The following is a 21,003-nucleotide window of genomic DNA, read 5'->3' on the forward strand; positions in this document are numbered from 1 at the left end:
GTTCGGGTTCCTAGATAAAGCGTCAGCTACTATGTTCATTTTACCTTGTATATAATGAATTTGTACATTGTAGTTTTCAACTGTACATTTCCATCTTGCTCTCCTCCCAGAAAGGAGTTTTTCTTTAAACATACCCACCAGTGGTTTATGGTCGGTGAATAAGTGGATTTCGTAACCATATACCAAATCTCGAAACTTTTGTAATGCAAAAACCACTGCAAGTGCCTCTAAGTCTGTAGTGCAATAATTTTTCTCCGCACCTCTTGTTTGTCTGCTGGCAAATGCAATTGGTTGATTCTTTCCTCTTTTATTTTCCTGCATCAGTACAGCCCCTAATCCTTTAACTGATGCGTCTGTACAAATAAGAAATGATTTTGCGTAATCTGGATATGCTAAACAAGGTGCATTTGTTAGTTTAATTTTTAGATTGTTAAATGCCCTTTTTTGTTCTTCCCATTGGAATACAGCATCTATTTTGAGTAGTTGGAATAGAGGAAAGGCTATATGAGAGAACTGTGGTACGAATGACCTATAGTACCCAGCCAGACCTAAAAATTGTCTAACTTCGTCAGTCGTTGTGGGTTCAGGAAAATCTCTCACTGCCTGTATTTTGTCATCAGTGGTGTGAATACCATCAGAACTTAATTTGTGGCCTAAGAAATTTATTTTCTTAAAGCAAAATTTGCATTTAGAAAGTTTAATTTTTAATCCAGCATTACTAAGCTTTTGTAAGAGTAAGTCTAATTTCCTGAGATGATCCTTAATATTCTTCATTGCGATTATAATATCGTCAAGATAAACAAATATTCCTTGTCCTAAAATTCCGGACAATACGTAATTCACAAGACGCTGGAATGTGCCTGGGGCTGTCCTCAGTCCCATTGGCATTCTTGTATATTGATAATGGCCTCTGTTTGTTGAAAAGGCAGTGTATTTACGTGACTCCTTAGATACCGGAATCTGATAGTAGCCGTTTAGGAGATCGATGGTCGAGAATATATTATTCTCAGGACCAATATTCTGTAGAACATCGCTTAGCAATGGCATGGGAAATCTGTCTGGGATTGTGTGATTATATAGTGTACGGTAATCTACTACCACACGCATTTCTCCATTTCGTTTGGGCACGAAGAATAAGGGGGCATTCCACGGGGAGATTGAAGGCTCAATAATTCCAAGTTTTAACATTTCATCGACATACTGATTTGCAAGTGTACGTTGGGAGTGTGGTATGCGGTAAGCTGGTACGAAAATTGGTGGTGTTTCTGGGTGCACATTAATCATGTGATTAATCAAGTTAGTACACCCTAATTGTTCTCCGGGCAATGCTACGGTGTCCCTGTGTGTTTCCAGCAGGGTTAACAAATCATTTTCTTCATCAAATTCACCTGAGTGAATTAAATTCTCTTTTATTCTTTCTCTATCCGTAGATTTTATCTCACTTGTTACTCCAGCTATAACTATTTCCTTCACAGGGGCGGGACATTTTTCAATATTAACTATGCAAGTTCCCTTTTTCAACTGAACTTCCCCATTCATGTGATTAATTATGAATATTTGAGTTTGCCCTTCGTCGTTCGTATGACATAATGCGTTTTCTACTGACAATCCCTTCACTTTACATAATTCTTCTAAGACAAGAACAGTACTATTCCGGAATTTGCTCTTTATGGTAACCTTCATGTATGAATTAGGTGGTATAACTAAATCATTAGCGAGATGGGCTGGAAAAATTGATAAATCAGTACTGTTATCTGGGTCACTAATTCTGGAGGATGAGGTTGGTGGTGGGAGTGTATCTATAAGTCATCTGTTTGTGTATGTTTGTTTAAGCCTTTAATATTACCAATTCTTTTTGGCTCTCTTCTACCAATCGGTGAGGGCTCTGAAGTTATTTCCTCTATGAATTCATTATCAAAGTCTATTCCATTCATTTGTGGGAGTATAGTTATGTTCTCAGCTCTCATGGATCTTAAGCCCAGTAACATATGAGCTTTAATTGCTAAGTTTTCAACGATACAGAAAAATGCAGAGAATGGTCTTGTAGTTTCTGTGAAACTGAGATTTAATCTTATCATACCCTTCACTGTAATCTCTTGTCCATCTACTGTGTATACTGTAAATCTAAATCAGCTTCATCCAGAAAAGTTACTTTCTTTTTATTTTTAAGAATTCTATTTAGTTCTTCATGTGTTATTAAGTTCACTGGAGAGCCTGTATCTAAAAATAAGGAAACGTTTTGATCCTCACATACAGCTGGTATCAAGATACACTCATTTACGTTTGTTCGTTTTTTGTCATGACTTGGTCTTCCCCCGATTTGAACATAGACACAATTTTTTCTACTGTTTTGCAATCACTGGTCCAGTGCCCTTGGTATCTATGATGCCTACAGTAAGGACCAAATCCTTGTGTCTTTTGTTTGTCCTCTTTTGCCTTGATAAAGCATTCATACCTTGTGTGTCCTGGTTTTGCACAATAATGACATAGAATGGACCTATCCCTTGACTGTGACCTACGAGGTGATTTCCCATAAGAAGTGTTGTTTATGGCGCGAGATCTGCTCGGGCTGCGCGAAAACTTATGAAACTGCCTGTAGGAAGGCGTCTGGGAACGAGGCCTTGGCGCGTTTGTTTGTTTGGCCTGCCTGATTTCTGGTCGCGATCGATTTTGTTCTCTGTTTGGGGTCGGTGTAGATGTTTTCACAGCTGATACTGTCTCAGGTACCCTGATTCTACCAGAATGTGCATGTGTATCGACCACACCTGCTTTACTGCACTGCATCTCTACCTCGTTCATTAAGTCTAGCAAGCACATTCCTGGGGTGTACGCGATCGTCTTGGCGATCTTAAGGGTCCTATCAGGTAATTTACACAAGGCAGCTACATAACCAATGATGTCCACGACGAGGTCTGGGGACATCTTTCCATCATCTGTTATCCAATTAGAATTCTCCAATGTAGCTAATAAAGTTCTCTTGATTGTGGAGACATCAGCAGTTATTTCATTGAGCACATGGTTTGTAGTGTGCTCCCTTACAAGATCTACAATTTTATGTAATTCTGGAATTATACCTGGCAAGAAGTTCATACCTCCAGAAAATTTCTTCAGAAATTCAGTTTTAAATTCATCATATGTCCTAGCACGATAGAGCTTGTCGGAGTGAAGCAAGTTGCTCGCTGGACATCTTTCCTGGCTTATGCAAGATGAAAAAATAGCAATTTTCTCTTGTTCATCTCGTATGTGGCGCTTGATGAACATTTGTTCGCACTGACTGACTAATGAAATGACATCAATGCGATCTTTGTCTGTGCCAGAGAATTTTGGGGCAGTTTTATCCTCGTGATACACAAACACGTGAGGTGTGGTTGTTAGATCAGCGGTATTTGTTTCTTGATCCATTTTTACTGTTTGCCCTGTTAATTCAACTTGGACGTGTTTATCGTTGTGTGAGGGAATGGTTGAATATGTACGACCGGACCGGTGAACCCTGTTAAGTGTATTGGCATATGTGTGCAAGGCAGCGGCAAAGTCCGCACTTCCTACGTCAGAGGTGGTTTCCCACTCATCATCTGAAACTGCCGTATTTGTTTCTCGATATTTAGTGTGTGGTGAGGTTTGTACAAGGGGTGGGCTGCCTTGAGGCTCTCTTAATTGTGAGTCTGATGTTGTGGCAATTTGTGTGTCATCTGGTGTGTTGCCTTGGGGCTCTCTTAATTGTGAGTCTGTTGTTGTGGCAAATTGTGTGTCATCTGGTATTAACGTGGGTGGTGGCGAAAATATTCCTGTCATTAAGATATGGTGTTATGAAATACGCCTCTTGTTTATTTATGTCCTAGCAAAATAGATGAGTAAATAAGTTGAATATAGCTAATTTTAGCACTGAGAAGAAATGAGTAAGTATAATTTTACCCACTTGATACAGATCGTAGAGGTGTGTCGATTCAAAAGTCGATCTCGGAAGAAAAATACAGGTTCAATTGAAGATCTCTTGATAATTCTAGTGGTGTGTTGATGGACGATATTACTCATGAAATTCCATGGCCTGGTGCTTGTGGTGGTTAACAGCTGTCCCAGGCAAACCTCAGCATAGAACGTCGAATTTCCAACTTAACTGTGAAAATAAATGAGTATGAGTAGGAGCTATGTGAATAATGAGTAATGAGTAGTGGGTGAGAAGTGCCTGGTGTCAGTCACACGTTGCTTGGCATGGCAGACTCGCGTTGTGATGTCATCTCAGCACATGGTGACGTCGGCTTCCCACACTGGTAGCTGTGGTGAGTGAATGAGTGGCGATGAGTAACTTGAGTGAAGACGGGTGAGTAAGATGAGTTGTGAATATGGACTTGGTATTTGCTTCGTCGTCTTGACCTCTGCGTCAGCGTAGGCGGGAGAGAGTGGTGGGGGTTTGTGTGCTTGTTCCTTTGGTCTTTCCTCTTCTTTACTTGCTTTGTTTTATATTCTTCTTGTTGCTGCTTGAAGTTACGTGAAGATTATAGAGTTGTTTTGTAGACTTGTAGGCTATTTGCATTGTAGGCTGTATTTTGTAGGAATTCACTGTAGAACTGAAGCTAATCTTGTAGAGTCTCGCCTGCTTTTGTAGAAATTTGCTTTTAATTCGGAGACGATGTCCGTAGATTCGCTGCTACCAAATGTCGTAAAAGACTTTGTGGTTCCTTTACTTGTAGTTGAGTTATATATATATTAGACTTGTGGACGAGCGGTTATTATACTGGAGTAGCTTGTAGTAGATAATCTTCTTTCCCATTTGTCATGTAGTGACAGGAGAGGTAAAGAATAGTATGGGACTATTTTTATTTGTCTTGGAAATATTAACAAGTCTCTCACACAGAGCGAAGTATGGAGTCCAGTCCCGCTAGCTATCTCTCTGTCTCGCTCTCTCTGTCTCTCTCTCAAGTTGCCAAGCCCTTCTCCCTGCGACCTGTCTCTTGTATGGCTTGTCTCCTTCTGAGCTCTCTTTCCTAAATTCTGGTGAAACAGGAGACGTATCACGTGTGTTCCTTGTGGATGGAAAGTTTAAGAAGCCTGTGTGTGAGTATGTGTGTATGTGTGTGTATGGTCACTAGGGCTTTGTTCACGGGTGGATTGCTGACAACTAACTGCATCATCTCCTTACTGGCCACTGTCGTCAGCTTTCCTCAGTGTAATTTGCAAGCTCATTTCCTATTCCCAGGCTCGCATAGAGCTGTCTATCTATCTATTTATCTATCTATCTATTATGATTTGTAATTATAACATGGAGTTCTGATACACACACACACACACACACACACACACACACACACACACACACACGAATTTAAAACAATACGAGCTTACCTATCGCAGCTGGTAAACATATCGGGTGGTCCATTTATAACGTTTGTGTGTGTGTGTGTGTGTGTGTGTGTGTGTAGAGTGCTTTTTTCAGGCAATCTTGTATATAGATCATTGCCCTGAAAGGGTTGGTAAGGCGTCCCCTTAGCGGAATTAAATAATCTGTAGACAGAAACAGTCAAGTGAGTTTGACGACTTCATGCGTTATGGGGTAACCTTTCTCTTTTACAGAACCCTTATAGTTTTAATAGAAGTCAACAGTTCACTAAAAGATCGAGCTCTCCAAAATGGTTAGATGGCAACTGTGCCAGAGCAACAGCCCAAAAGTCATTAGCATATAACTCTTACTTAAAATCAAAAACATCTGAATCACTCTCCCAATTTAAAATTGCAAGAAATCATGCAAAAGCTGTATTAAATCTATCTGAATCAAACATTCTTCAAAAGCAAGCGTCAAAACTACTTAACAACCCTAGTGACAATAGAATATTCTGGTCAACTCTTAATTCTTTCAATAATAACTTTAACAAGTCATCTTCCATTCCCCCACTAAAATCTTCAAATGGCGACACTACAAATGACCCACATGGGAAAGCAGATATCTTTGCCAGTACCTTTGCCAGAAACTCTACCATAGACGATACCAGCCAGAATATCCCAGTATTGGAACTTGATTCTCCCGAAATTGCCCCACTTAAAATACAGTACAGACAAGATACGTAAAATCCATCCCAGACAATTTACCTACCAATAAAGATCCAGGCTCAGATGGAATTCTGCCAATTGTTTTGAAAAAGTGTTCCCCTGAACATGCTTCTATCCTAGCTAAATTATTCAGACTATGCATACGTACTTCTTTATTCCCAAATTCATGGACATAAGCCAATATCCACCTAGTTCCGAAGAAAGGAAATTTGTCTGACCCTGCCAATTACGGACCAATAGCTGTCACATCTTCTCTTGGTAAGGTATTTGAAACTTTAATTAATAAGCACATTGTTAAACATCTTGAATCCAACAACTTAATTTAGTGATAGACAATATGGTTTTCGCCACGAAAGATCCACCATTGACATACTCAATCTCTTAACTCATATCATTCATCAATCAATTGATCTTTTTGGAAAAACTCATGCTGTAGCTCTTGATATTTCTAAAGCTTTCGACAGAGTATGGCAACGTTCCCTGCTGTCCAAACTCCCTTGCTATGGACTAACGTCTTTTGTTCTTTTGATTTCTTCATATCTTAGTGACAGGAAAATAAGAGTAAAAGTAGATGATGTATATTCCAATTTCCACTCAATAAACGCCGGCGTACCGCAGGGATCAGTTCTGGCGCAAACCCTATTTCTGGTTCATATTAATGGTCTCTTATCTGTCACCCACAATCCCATTCACTCATATGCAGATGACTCAACACTACATAGTTCATTCACACTCAGACATCCATTTACAAAGTCTAATATCTCCACCTCTCAACTCAGTATAGCCATCTCCATAAATCAAGATCTATCTACAATCAGTGAATGAGAACAAAACAACCTTGTCTCTTTTAATGCTAGTAAAACTAAATATATACAGTTACTAACAGACAGATATTGCCAGATTCGTACATTACCTTCAGTGCTACTAATATTCCCATCTCCCAAAAGTATTGAAATTCTTGGCGTCTCACTTAATAGTGCCCTCAGCTAGACCTCTCATGTCAGATCACTTGCTAAAACCGCCTCAAAGAAACTTGGATTATTGTACAGAGTCCGTAACTTCTTCGCCGGTGAGCAGTTAGCTATAATTTAAAAGATTCATGTGCGCTCTCAGCTTGAATATTGCTCACCCTTGTGGAATGGTTGTGGAGGGGTTGCATTAAGACAACTAGACAAAATTCAGAACAACGCTGTTAGAATAACTAACAACCCTGCCATTACATATAAACTACCTCCCCTAGAAGTAAGAAGGAATGTTGCCTCCCTTACATTATTGTGCAGATATTTTTTTGGCAAATGCTCAGACGAAGTTGCGTCCATGGTGCCACCTCTCCATGCCTTCCCTCGTGCTACACGGACATCTAGTAGCGCTCATGACTGGAATGTCACTCAGCCATGTTGCAGAACTTCTACTTATCAGAATTCTTTCATTCCCCGAACTGTATCTCTCTGGAACTTGCTTCCCCAGAGTTGTTTCCCTCCAAATTTCAACCCACAGCTGTTCAAGTCTAACTGTTACAGATATTTTATGAACAGAGGACACCAGTAATCTGGTGTATGGATTATTATTTTTTTTTTACTCATTTGTTTTTCCTTCCTCCATTCTGTTATTTATATATATATTTATAAAAAAGAAATGGCAAGAATATTTTGAAATTGACGTCATCTTGCTGGACTGGGCTTCACTGCTACAGGGCTCTTTTTAGCTTGATGATTAGTAGAGAAATGATATGGATATATGAAGATAGACGTCAGCCTGTTGAAATCGGTAACTCTTTGCAGCTACATGACTCCCGTAAGCTACCGTAAATATAATTCGTTCGTTCGTTTTTGAAGGCTCCAACCTGCTTGCCTGCGTCTGCCTTGGGTACCAAATGGCGGCTCCCCACGCCGCTCGATCTCTAGCAGCCTCTCTGTTCTGTCCCATAATCTGAGGTCACACTGAGCGACATCATCCCAAGTCTTTTCGGTCTTCCTCTTGCAACCTCAGCTCTTACGTTCATATCTCTCATCCTCAGCACCCACTTGTCATCGTCAGTCATCTCCAGATGCCCAAACCAATCTACCCTTTCACATTACAACATTCATACATTCATTTCCCATCCTTCCTCTCAACTCTTCATTTGCAATCCTAATCCCCCATGCTTGTCACTCAAGGACGCACTACCCACCTATAAACGTCGAAACCAGCAAGAATAGGCTGAAAAATAAAGTCTATATATCTGTCTATTGCCAGAAGCCTTAATCCCGTAAGGGGTGGCCACAAACAAATCGTCTCCATGTCACCCTGTCCCACACCATTCCACTGCCCTGCATTGTGTCAAAAGGAGCTTATTACTTTATGAACTTCTCCGGGAACAGCGGGATGTGTGAGGTGAGTGAAAGACCTGATGCCTCCGTCCATGTGGCCACTCTTAGAGGCTCAGTTGTTGGAGGGAAGTACGGTAGGTGCACATACACGCCCACTCTGGAACTATGATCATGTGGTGAGTGAGGACGTGCTGAAAATGTATCGGATGAAATTTACCTCTAGTCATGTATGGCATGTATAATACAATACCTACCTCAATCTATCTACCGTATATCTTTATATACTAGTATATTCTAATAGAAAAGACAGATAGACAGAGTAAAAGACAAACAGACATTTAGATAGACTGACATGTAGGTAGGTAGTTAATTGCGGCAGTTTGTTCTTTTTTCAGCCTTTTTAATGTTCCATATAGTTGTTCCAGTTTATCAGATTATGTTTGAATACATTTGTCTAGTTATTTATGAATTTATTATCTTAGAGAGAGAGAGAGAGAGAGAGAGAGAGAGCACTGTACACACAAGAAAACGGAGGATCAAGAAACAGACCTTTTCCCTGATGTCGTTTGGTGTGGGATAAGTAGCATTGCGTTATTACTGGCTAGCAGCTTATGTATTGCCTTTAAGTCTTTACGAGGTAGGTGTGTGTAGACGATAAGCCTAGTCCACCAGATCAGGAAGTAGCTTTCCAAGGTCACTCTGGCGAAGGCAGCAAGGAAGGTAAGTTCGTGACTCACCACCACCACCGTCATGCACCAAGTTACCTGCCGCAACTGGAGACCAAGGCATAAGACGAAGTAAGCATAATTAATACATGTCAAATGCCCAACTTTTTAAGGGAGACAGTTAAGTCGTATTTTCTATGCTCTTTTTATTCTTCCTACCAGTAGTTGATGTTATTCAGGTTTTGAAAGACCTCAAGAAATGGAGAGATTATTGAAGACTGCATTTATCCTCACCAGTTTGAAAAGTCTTCATGAGATACGTAAAACTATCAAACGATAACAAAATAATATAAACTTAGTCATCAGAGTGAAGGGTTAACATTTTGCAAACTACTAGTCATAACCAACAATACGGTACGCAACAATCGAAGTTACATCAAAGCCTTTATTGACTGCTGGTTGCACAGTTAAAGAGTGGGCAAATCATTATACCGTAGCCTAATTGGCCCGAGGTTCGATCTCGGGTTAGTCCAAGGTGGTTATAGATCGTCCACCTTTATGGGCCTTGGTCCACCTTTGCCTGACAGGGAGGTTCGTCTTTTGCAGTCTGTTTCCCATAGTTCATTGGTGGCAAAAAGACATTACTACGGCCTATCATCCTTTCCAATGCAATTCTTCGTGACTGACTCCATAGTTTAAGGTTAGATATGGAGATATGAACACTGCTAAGCTAAAATGGGCTGTTTATAGCTGAGTAACCTAACCACCGGAACAGTAATGTGAGAGTGACCTACCCGGCTAGCCTGGCGAACCAACCCAGATAGCTGTGTCTGTGTCACATTAGCATCATGGCCGCCCACACCCACCTCGAACACACCCACACCCCACGCTCGATACTTATTTTTCTGAAATACAAAAAAAGAAGTGTACTATAGGAGTAAAGTGTGAAGATTACGCATTATAAAACAGTATGTGAACTGATGTTCATCATCATTTGCCCAAGAGCTGTGTGTAAGACGTAATACCATCTTTGAGCAATTATTGGGTAACAGTTTCCTTTTACAGTGCATTATGATAACAACCATATTCCACCTCACCCAGTCCTTTGTACATTATGTTGGCTGTCCAATTTGTCGTATCTTATATATATTGCATATGATGATATATGTCATAAAAATTTTCATATACACTATATTTCTACAAACACCCCCTTACCATGAAATCATCGGCAATACCCTCTGCTTGATTTCCAAAAAGTATCACGGAGCAGTTGTTTGGCAGCAGAGATGAAATAGCACGATCGTTTGCAGATGTATATTTATAATCTGAAAATAAATAAATAAATAAATAAATACAGTATATAACTAGAAGCTATCTCATGATGGGATCTCACTACCCACATAGCCTGAAAGTTTTTCCTCGGCACATAACTTTGCACCTCCATTTCTAATTTGACGCAAATTCAGGATGGAAAACACACAAACAAAGCCAGCCAGCCAACCTCACAACTGAAAACATTACCACTCTGCTCGCTTCGCGGGTGATAAGCGAGAGGAGTGGTAATGTTTTCAGCTGTGAGGTTGCCTGGCTGGCTTTGTTTATGTGTTGGGTAAACACTTTATCTCATGAACGGCTTGCGCTATCAACAGGACACTTTCAGAATATCAAGATATGGCTGAAATCTTCGACGAGTTAGAAAATGGGCACTCCGGGTCAAGGTCAAGGTCACCAAAGGTCAATTGGTTGACCTTTGGCAGTCATTTTGGTTACCTTGACCTTGACCTCGATTGCCCATTTTCGAACTCGTCCAACATTTTGGCCATATCTTGATACCTGAAAGTTTCATGTTGATAGCTCAAGCTGTTCATGAGATAACTCGTTTACCCACACACAAAGCCAGCCAGCCAGCCTCACAACTGAACACATTACCATTCCACTCGCTTCGCAGTGTGGGTGGTAAAAAGAAGGAACTACCCAAGAGTACAACACCTGCACACAACAGTTGGTCTATGGGCCATAAATAATGGAATTACTTCATGCTTGCCTGACCCTTATTCTGTACACCAAGAAGAGTGACATTTAATTAAACTTCTTTTTTTTTTTTTTACCTGATCTTTCCTGTTGAGGCTGATCCTCAACCGCACCACCGACTTTGATGGAAAGACTATCAGAACTGTTTTACTTTGTTCCATCAAAGACACATGGGTCGAAATTAGACATTATTTTATGACCTTGGCATTTGATCGATTGTTTTAAAATTGAACCCTAGTTGTTCTCTCCTTACCACTGTTGCTCACTCTGGGGGCCATGGAAAATATTATTATTATTATTATTATTTTTTTTTTTTTTTTGTCTTGTCAGGGGAAAAATGCTTTTCTATTTACAGTATCCGTGTTTTGTCTTCGTATGAAATAATACTGGTACGGTACTGTTTAAACTGTTACATAGAATAAATTGTGCTAGTTTGTCATTACCAACGGATTTGCTCAGATTTCATGAGTCTGGTGCCTGTCAGGGACAGCTAACGAGTGCTGGAGTGAGTCACGGATCACAGACGTTCGGTGTACGTTCCTGTTTAAGTTAACTAATCCTTTCACTCTGTCCCAAGATTTTAGTAGGAAAATAAATAGGGTGACTGTATGCGCATATGTTAGGTATAACTGCAGAGTTATTTTTACTTGTTTATGTATTATGTATGTACTTTGTATATTTATATGCTCTTGTCTTTCTTATTTTTGCTATTCATACTTCACTGAATGGCAATACTTTGTGGAAGTGAATCACTTTTGTCAGTAGGTATATTATAAGCGGATAAACATCAGAAAACAAAGCTATTATCGTACAGAATATAAATTTTAGTATACAGAGAAAAACTATATTTTTTCCCCTTAAATAATAAATTGCTAACGAACTTCTTGCCTGAATCATTGATTTAAATAATATTATTGATGATACCGATTAGCGAAATTTCCTAAGTGGATCAGTAACGTACGGAAGTGAAGCTTGGACCTTGTTGGAAGGACACAAGTCAAGAGTGAGAGCATGTGGACCTGCGTGGAGAGACAGACTGTCAAATGAGACAGTGAAGAAGCATTGTGATGTGGATGTGGATGTGATAGAAAGCATTAGGAGAAATGCACTGAAGTGGTTTGGCCACGTGGAAAGGATGGAGAGCGAAAGGCTAACGAGGACAGTGTATGTGAGTGAGTAGAAGGGAGGTGGGAGAGGGAGGGGGAGGCCGAGGATGAGATGAAGGGATGGAGAAAAGAGGTATATGAGAGAGGGGTGTGTGAGCTGGGAGCAGGGCAGTGAAATGGCGTTGGACAGGGCGATATGGAGGCGATTTGCCTGTGGCCACCCCTTACTGGACTGAGGCATCTGTCAATAGATAGACAGATCAGTAAAACTGGCATGGCAGATTTCAGGTTATCTGCAACAGTTATACTTATAATTATTTGTCTTATTCACTCATCAATTTCTGTTTGCTTGACATTTATATTTCTCAAGAACTCGGATGGCTGCCAGTGTCCCTAAGAAACGGAAATACACTGACGAACACATTACTCACGGTTATACATCAGTCCTCCCTGACGGCATTGAGAAAAATGGGTATACCGTTAAAAAGTAAAGACGAACGATTCTATGAGGTCAAGCAAGCTGAAAGATCAATTGATGATAAACCACCCCCAATAATTAGAAAGAAACCCCCATTTGTTCACATACCATGAACGCAGTTTGGAAAAACAAACTATGAGAGTGACAGTTTTCAGCAACAGAACTGAGTATAGCTGAAGCATCATATGAGGGTTTTCTTGAATCAGCAAAGATGAACAAAGCCCACAGGATTGACTAAAGTTGAACTAAGCTATGTGCTTTAAAAGTGGTCAGATGGGTCCTTGGAGAGGAAAGGTGATGCACAATAAAATTCCGCAGATTACTTTTGTCAAATGACACTGTGAAACAGAGAATTTGTGAGATGTCAAATGGCATCATGTAACAAGCGATAGCCTCAAAATGATATTTCTGTAATACAGCTTCTTGAGTCAAAGGATGAGGTCCTGTGCACAGCCACCCGATTTGGTTAAGTATGAATACCCGTCTGCCATCAAGGAAGAATATCTATTCTGTAACAATTTGAAAATCCCTCAGCAGCCTATGATGTGATGGAAAACATTACTTCTTTCTTCTCAGCTAACGGAATGGCCTGAGAAAATACCTGTAGGTGTTGAGATTGTACTGATGAGCACTGGAGATACTGGGATCCAATATAGGGTTTCAGGAGCATGTCAAGAACGTAGCTCCGAATGCAAAAGTGGTTCACGATGATCCTTGGACTGACGACAAGACCCCTCCCTGGTGCCTTTTACAAGATCCTGGAGGCAGTGGTATAATAATGTGTCAACTTTGTGAAAGGGGATTAATTTCAAACTCTCGCCTTTTCCAGAAACTTTGTAGAGACATTTGATACCGAGGTAGAAAGTCTTCTATTTTATTCCAATATGCGATGATTTTCGCAAAGGAATGGTGATATCAAGAGTTCAAACTTCGAGAAGAACTGAAGTTGTTTCTCTGAATAAAAGGCAAGGATGATCTATTAAGTTACTTCAAGGTTGGAGCCTCGTCCTGCCTACCTCCTGGGCAAAACTGATCATCTAAACCGGTTGAGCTTGAAGTTACAGGCAAGGACAGAATTGTATTCTATCTCATGAAGTGTATTCATGTTTTTCCTGGCAAATGCAGGAACTGGCAAATAATAGTCAGCTCAAGTAATGTTGTTATGCATGAGGATCTTTCAGGTATACTTGGCAAGATTGAAGAGAATCATTTACTTGATCCGTCATTCAAAACTGAAATAATTCAGCACTTGAAATCCCCGGAAAAGTAGGTACGGAATCCTTTATATACCTGTCCTGATGCTGCTGCCATTGCCGGTGATGGTCAAGACACTTTCCTTGAACTCAGGAACGATTCTTCTGCCACAGACATCTATGAAGAAAACTCCGTATTCGGGTACTTAATGTATCAGCCATATCCAACAATTACTGAACTTGCACTTCGGGAATTCGTGCCATTTTCCACTGCTTGATTGCGCAAATCTGGCTTCTCCGCCTTTCTTCATTAAAAAAAAAGAAAAAAAAAAAAGGAAAAACATGGAAACCGGCTGGATGTGGACCTGGACATGACATGTGCCTCATCTGTGATGACCTCGATTTAGTCGACTGACTGGATAGAAACAATGCCATCTATCCCACTGAACTGCAATAAAACACTCATTCTCCATGTGATAATTGTAAAAATAAAAAAAAAAGGATGATTTTAAAGTGGTATATAATCATCGCTATATTATCATTGTGATACGTGATTGTAAGCATTAAAATAAAGGAAGAGTATCAGAATCGTGTATTATCATTATGTTATATCAATTCTAATTCATTTTAAACATTAAAACTATGAAAGTATCAAAATAGTATATTTTCATCATATGTGAGGGAAGAAAACTGGAGGTGGCCACCAGGTTGTTCAGACAAGCTCAACGAGGGAATGGGACCTATTATCAAAACAATGTGTCATAAACTCTGCTCTCCCTCTTCTTAAGCACTAAATTTGGTCACACACACACACACACACACACACACACACAGCACCCGCTATGGTCTTGGAGCGTGGGTGTATTAGTTTCATCATTAATTACTCCTTCTGGTATTATATTGCATTATTATCAATATTGCACTAATTGTCAGTCAAGTACTATGAACTAAGTACACTGCAAAGAATAATAACATACATAGGCTTACCTGAATGAAACTGCCATCGGGCTAAAGAACGGGGGATCATGCATATCAGGAGAAACATCAGAAAGCTGCATATCCGTGAAAACATCATCTGAATGAATGAATAGTATAAATATTAAACACAGAATGGGCAGATAGATAGATAGATAGATAGACAGACAGATAGATAGATAGACAGATAGACAGATAGACAGATGCTTTAAATGAGCTTCATTTCTTTGAGTGAAAAGATTTGTAGGAGCCATGCAGTCAAATAAAGATCTAAGTTTAGATCGTGTGTGTGTGTGTGTGTGTGTGTGTGTGTGTGTGTGCTATATGAGTAAGCAGTGCTACTCAACTCAGTCACTTTGGGTGGACCGGTTGCTTGGATAACAGTTTTAATTATAAATAATGGTATGATGCTCCTCATTTAAGGTTCGCACACAATGGAAATAGAATGATATTAAAAAACTTTTCTCACATATTTGGTGTCATAAACTACTGTAATAAATATTGCTTGCGTTCAACACACATAAAGGAGAGTTGACAGTGGAACTGCCCAACAATTAGGCCTGAAGTTAGGGCAGGGGGAGAGAGAGAGAGAGAGAGAGAGAGAGAGAGAGAGAGGCAGGAAAAAAGGGAGACACCGAACATTACAACCCAAAATCGTGTGGTGCAAGACATTTTGAAGTACACTGTTCGTGAATGTTGTCCTCAGATTGAGTCTGTAATAAAATAGTAATTTATTGTTAATACCACGCAAATCGTGGGCTTTGACAGGGTGTGTGATAAGAGTTTAGTCACGATTTACAGGACATGAGAAAATTTGTGGCTAAACACTAACTGGCAGCTGGTGGATGAAGATGGGGGAGTTTGTGGTTGACGGCAGGGTTGATGGTCCCGATTCCACCCCCCCCTCCCCGTCAATTTGTCCAGGGTAAAGGGGGGAAGAAAGGAGTAACCCTTGTCGCAGAAATGAGTAAGAGTGATGAGATGGAGGGATGGAGAGGAGAGGTATATGACAGAGGGGTGTGTGAGGTGGGAGCATGGCAGCAAAGTGGCATTGGACAGGGCGACATGGAGGTGATTTATTTGTGGCCACCCCTTGCGGGATTGAGGCGTCTGGCAATAAACAGATAGACAGAGAAACAGAGTGTGTCTCATAAGAAACATGTTACAAACAAAACTCGTATAATTATCATGGGAAATACTACATCGAAGTGAAATGTTTAAAGAAAACTTCATTTAATCTTTCATGGCCAAAATTCGCTAAGCTAAATAAAATCATCACAAGAAGGCAAGGATAAAGCATATGATGTCCTTGGTCTGAAGAGGTTATCTCCTTCCGTACAGATCATTTTTTTCCTACGTAAAATGAAGAAAGTTATTCCATCATACTGAAAAGATTAATGAAGATCATTCCCAGACTCTTTAGACCAAGGACATTTCCTGTGATACACTAAGTTGGCTGGGGTTAACTTGTACAGTACATAATGATGATGCAATGTGTATCTGCTTAACCTGCCGCATCCCAGCAAATTTTTCACCAAAGACCCCCGCCAATCCCGGCAGATTGTCAGAAAGTTTTTTTCTTTTCTTTTTGGCTAAAACCTCCGCTTTCTATGAGAAACATCGAAAATTCAGAAAGTGCTCAGTTGAGTTTAGAAATACCAATACAAGTAACAGTACCCTCACCTTGGTACCATGTTCTCTCAGGCCAGGCTCCAGAGAAGACGTTTTCTTGGGAGGGGTAATTATTCCAAACCACTCATTATATGTAAATATTTATTTCTTTGGTACGAATTTATATGTAGCACAAGAGTATATTGGTTTTCACAGAGTAATATTGGTGATATATGCACTGTTCACTCAAAAAACACATCTGATCAGGAATTTTTTACTCTGTACAAAGAGCCTGCTCCACTGATGGTCGAGAGCATCATTTGATTTTAAGTGCTTTACAACCTTATTTGTACTGGGTGAATGGACATTTGTCCACTCCCAAATGAAAGTAGACACCTCAATATAGCGTTATACCACATAAACGGGTTTTGATGGGAGTGGCGTGATTCGGCCTTCTGATTCGGAGGGCCTCATATGGCATCTTCCTTTAGGATGTTGTTGCCTCATCATTTTTGCTTGTTTTTTTCCTCTGGCTTGTTTCTTCTTTTGTCCTCAACCTCAGGAATCACTTTTGCCTTGAATTTCGTCATTGGAGAGCCCGTGATGCGACATGACTTACTGGCCAGGTAACTGCTAACAGGTGCGTTGCTGAGAAAATGGCGTGTGAGGGGAGGACGGGGGGTCAGATGGGGCCAGGGATTATCCCTGCCTGGTGCTGGGTAGAGGAAGGTCTCTCACATGTGCCTACCAAAAATCACCCGTGAAATCTGAAAAATGTGCGAATGATGGACCTCGCAATTGCAAAAAGAATGGGTACGTTGTCGGGTGTCACCGTGACAAAACGTGGCAACATATCCATACGTCGTCGGGACGCCTTGGGTTAAGGGCTTTTCCAGCTACTCATCATAGGCGCAAGGGCAGATTTCCATAAAATGTTGTATGAACAATGCCTAGGGCTTTTGATTTTCCATAATAATTTTTGTTTGATAATTAAAAAAAAAAAAATGCAAAATTATTAGTTTCCCTTCAATAGATTATTTCTGTAACGGAGTCATTTTCTTCGAACTTACCACGTATTAGTTTATTTTATATATTTAGTTAATATCACAGTTCCGAAAAATAAACAGAGGTGGGCGGACCTAATGAGCAGAGGCTTCTGTAGGGGACCTTACATGAATTTCATTAAAAATATTTCATAGTAAAAAAATGTCACATATGTTAATCCTTAAGGAAACGTAGGACCACCTCGTAAAAAAAAAAAAATCTACATTTAAATTGATTCAGTGACGTTGTCAAGGTGTACAGAAATGCGTTTTCGAATTTTAAGAGGTAAACAAGGAAAATAAGATTACATATGAGATACGGTTAGTTTAGGTTAGAATAGCCTACATTTGGTTAGGGTAGCATACAACTGAATAGCTTAACATGATATAGGTTAGATCAACATAGGATAAATAAAGTTTGGTTCAGTCACAAAAATTTGGGTCAGGTTGGGATAAAGAGGCACTAGTAAGTAATTTCTTTCAAAAATGGCATCCTAAGATGGCTACCATCTGTCTTCACGCGCCCCAAGATGGCGTCCATCCACACAAACAACGCTTTTTAAAATTCTCACCACTTAAAAAAGTTTAAAAACACACTCAGAAAATACTTAAAGAATGTCATGAAGAGGTTAGGTAAGGTGAAAAATAATGTAAAATAAGGTGGTCCTATGTCTCTCCAAGGATTACCACACACTTTTCTTTTGTTAAAAGCTTCTTATGTTGGCAGATAACTGCCAACTTAGTATAGTATTCCGGGTAAAAAGAAACTTAGAGCAGCATATCAAGTTAATGACAGTCGCTGCTAACACTGACATCTAGAATTAAGAACGTTTGATGTTGTTCCAGCTTACCTTGGACGATTATATTCGCTGAAAAATAAAAAAAGCATCGTCCCAAAGATGTCAGGGTGAAGAAATTCTAGTTCCTGACCATTGAGTAAAAATTCGTGAGATGATAAGGCGATTTAAATAATTTCGTTTGCGCTCTCTGAAAACAATATTGCATTTCCTCAGAGAGACTTTTCATAATGTAAGGGTGATATGTAGCGTTCATTACCTGGTTCACTGCTAGGGGGATCACCTCAACAAAAAATAATGCCTGATAACGATAAGAATATGAATACAGGTTTCAAGCGATTATGTTACGTATATAGCACTGATTCTTGGTTCACTTTCCCTTACAATACGCACACGTTATGATTTTCCTTGCTATTTCCATGCTATTGCAATCACCTTAGGAATGGCCTCGTGTCAGATAGGTTAATGAAGGCTGTATCTAAATTCTAAGCTGAATGAAAGTGCCTTGATATTGCAAAGATAATAATAAACTGTACGTCAGCGTTTGAAATTATCATATTGTTCGCTACACGAGAACTTTCTATACTGACTAAATAAACAATTGAAAAGCCGTCTTAGGCTGCAGGAATAAAACGAATAAAACGTTGATGTCATCGGATCAAATGAAATATGGTTAATAGCTATTATTTTACAATTTTCGTAACAGTAATATAGAGAGGGATGTATCGTCGCAACAGGACCCGTGGTCTAATTTACACTTAAAATATGTTTGTCACTTTCATCCCTGAATTATCAAAAAGAAATCATTTATGGGAACCGAAAAATAGTCTCTCTCAGCTTGTGCATATTTGCCAATAGAAGAAAGTTTGAAATACAATAAGTGAAAAAAATAACGATCAATTCTCAGCGTGTGTATAGCTGGGGAGTTGTACTGCATACCTATATTTCCCTCTGATGTTTCGGGGCACGGCAGTGTTGGTGGCAGCGGATACAAATAATGTATTTTGAATGACGCACCTCCAGTCATCCTAGTATATTAAGAGTGCGTATAAACTCAGAAAATTGCATAACACTCGATGGTTGTGTGTCATCATCAAGGGCAAGGGTTCCAAAGCGGAGAATTCCCATCTAGGGGAAAACTTGCACATTGCAGGGGGGGGGGGGAGAGGAGTGAATCAACAGTTAAGCCCAAATTGGCCAAAGTAGCCCTTTTTATCCTAGCAAGTAATACAAGTAGACTGACATATTTTATGGCCAAATGATTATAGGTCTTAATTTGTACAAATGCCCATAAAAGTTGTGGCCCTTCCCTAGGCAACCATTTCCTTTCGATGAGGTAACACTGTAAGCCTTACAGCTTTATATGGTTTGGTTGATGGTCTAATTTCTGTGTCTGTATGAGCCTCATGCTAGACAGAAGTATCATGTTCTACACTAGGAATATAACAGCCATCTGCTGTTGGTGGACGTTATTAAAAAAAATACTGTGAAAGAATACTGAAATACTAATCATTCTTATGACCCTATGCTGAACATATCCAAGATAAAGTCGCACATGTTTCGAGCTAACAGCAGATTTCCACAGAAGATGGATGGAGCAGCGGGTGGGACCCAGCGGACCGGGACGCAGCCGCCAGCAAACCAGTGAAACTAATTTCGAAACAGAGGTTCCCTCAGGCATAGAAGCTCAGAGCACAACCCTTCTTCTTCTTCTACTCTTAAGGCTTTATGTCCATCACCCACTTGGGGGCATCAGGCCAACTAAGACAAAAACAGTTAAACCTGAACATAGTGCGGGCATCGCACAAGACGACTAGTCTATGGGCCAAAGCGTGGAGGCAGCATATTATGACAGAACGTAGGATGATCGGCTAGATGCACCTCCTCCGCTCTGACAATCATTAAGTGGCGGGATTCCCTCACCCAGGTCGGCAGTCCGGAGAAGATTGTACAGTCGCTCCAAGAAGAGATGGCAGAGTTTCAGATTGCTTCGGTTACTCTGCACTCTCATATATTCAATGAAAACTTAGTGAATGTAAAGCAAAAATTCAGTGCCTTCGTTACACCATATCAAATAATATATATATCACGCTAAGAATCATGTGAAATGAATAACATGAGGCAGTAATATATTAGAGTTTAACACTTACCCGCGTTTTGCGATTTGAATGAATGTGTGATGTATTGCTCCGCGCACGGAGCACAGTATAACCCAGTGTTCCTGACGTATTTGGTTCCCAGGATTTCGAATACAGATGGACTAGTTTCGAAAACCAGTTAAGAAAACTCTTGTGACTGCAATGCACTACCCTATTTTCAAATGCTGTGGCAATGATATAGCAGCATGGATGCCACAACAACGAAATATTCTTAGTAATGATACCTAATCCTGTGGTAGCAACAAAACCATTCTGCCTTTTATTCCTTGTCTTCCCCTCACTTATAATAATTATAACTAACTACTTTATCCCCAGCTGAAGCTAATTTTTTTTTTTTTTTTTTTTTTTTTTCAGTTTTAAGGATGTATGACAGATTTTACCCTTCTGTCTTACACTAGGCAATAAAGAGAACCAGAACATGAGTTTATGAACTCTTGCAATGGAAGTGCAAATAATTTTTGCCCCATCTTTTAATCTGTAATATCTCCCATTTTAAATAAACTGCTGTCCTGCTTAACTGAAAATGCTGGCTTGGAGTTTTGAATTCAGTGATCTGTTTATGACCCTCTGCATTTTATTAATCTTGCCAATTAT

General features: G+C 39.9%; 1 protein-coding gene across 1 annotated transcript in view; it reads right to left on the reverse strand.

Annotated features, from left to right (window-relative positions):
- LOC145397127 (uncharacterized) overlaps window positions 1-19,277 on the reverse strand; it is a 57,694-nt gene extending 38,417 nt beyond the window's left edge. Inside the window, exons 1-4 of the mRNA XM_080270326.1 lie at window positions 19,268-19,277; window positions 10,232-10,341; window positions 9,811-9,921; window positions 8,901-9,124 (exon numbers count right to left, since the gene is read on the reverse strand). Of these exons, the coding sequence (XP_080126452.1) occupies window positions 8,901-9,124; window positions 9,811-9,921; window positions 10,232-10,341; window positions 19,268-19,277 (455 nt within the window). The remainder of the gene's footprint in view (window positions 1-8,900; window positions 9,125-9,810; window positions 9,922-10,231; window positions 10,342-19,267) is intronic.
- Between the last annotated feature and the right edge of the window lie 1,726 nt (window positions 19,278-21,003).

The sequence above is a fragment of the Coenobita brevimanus genome, chromosome 40 (assembly GCF_032717465.1).
Source record: "Coenobita brevimanus isolate Jiangsu-jjx chromosome 40, ASM3271746v2, whole genome shotgun sequence".
In the NCBI taxonomy this organism is placed as follows: Eukaryota; Metazoa; Arthropoda; class Malacostraca; order Decapoda; family Coenobitidae; genus Coenobita; species Coenobita brevimanus.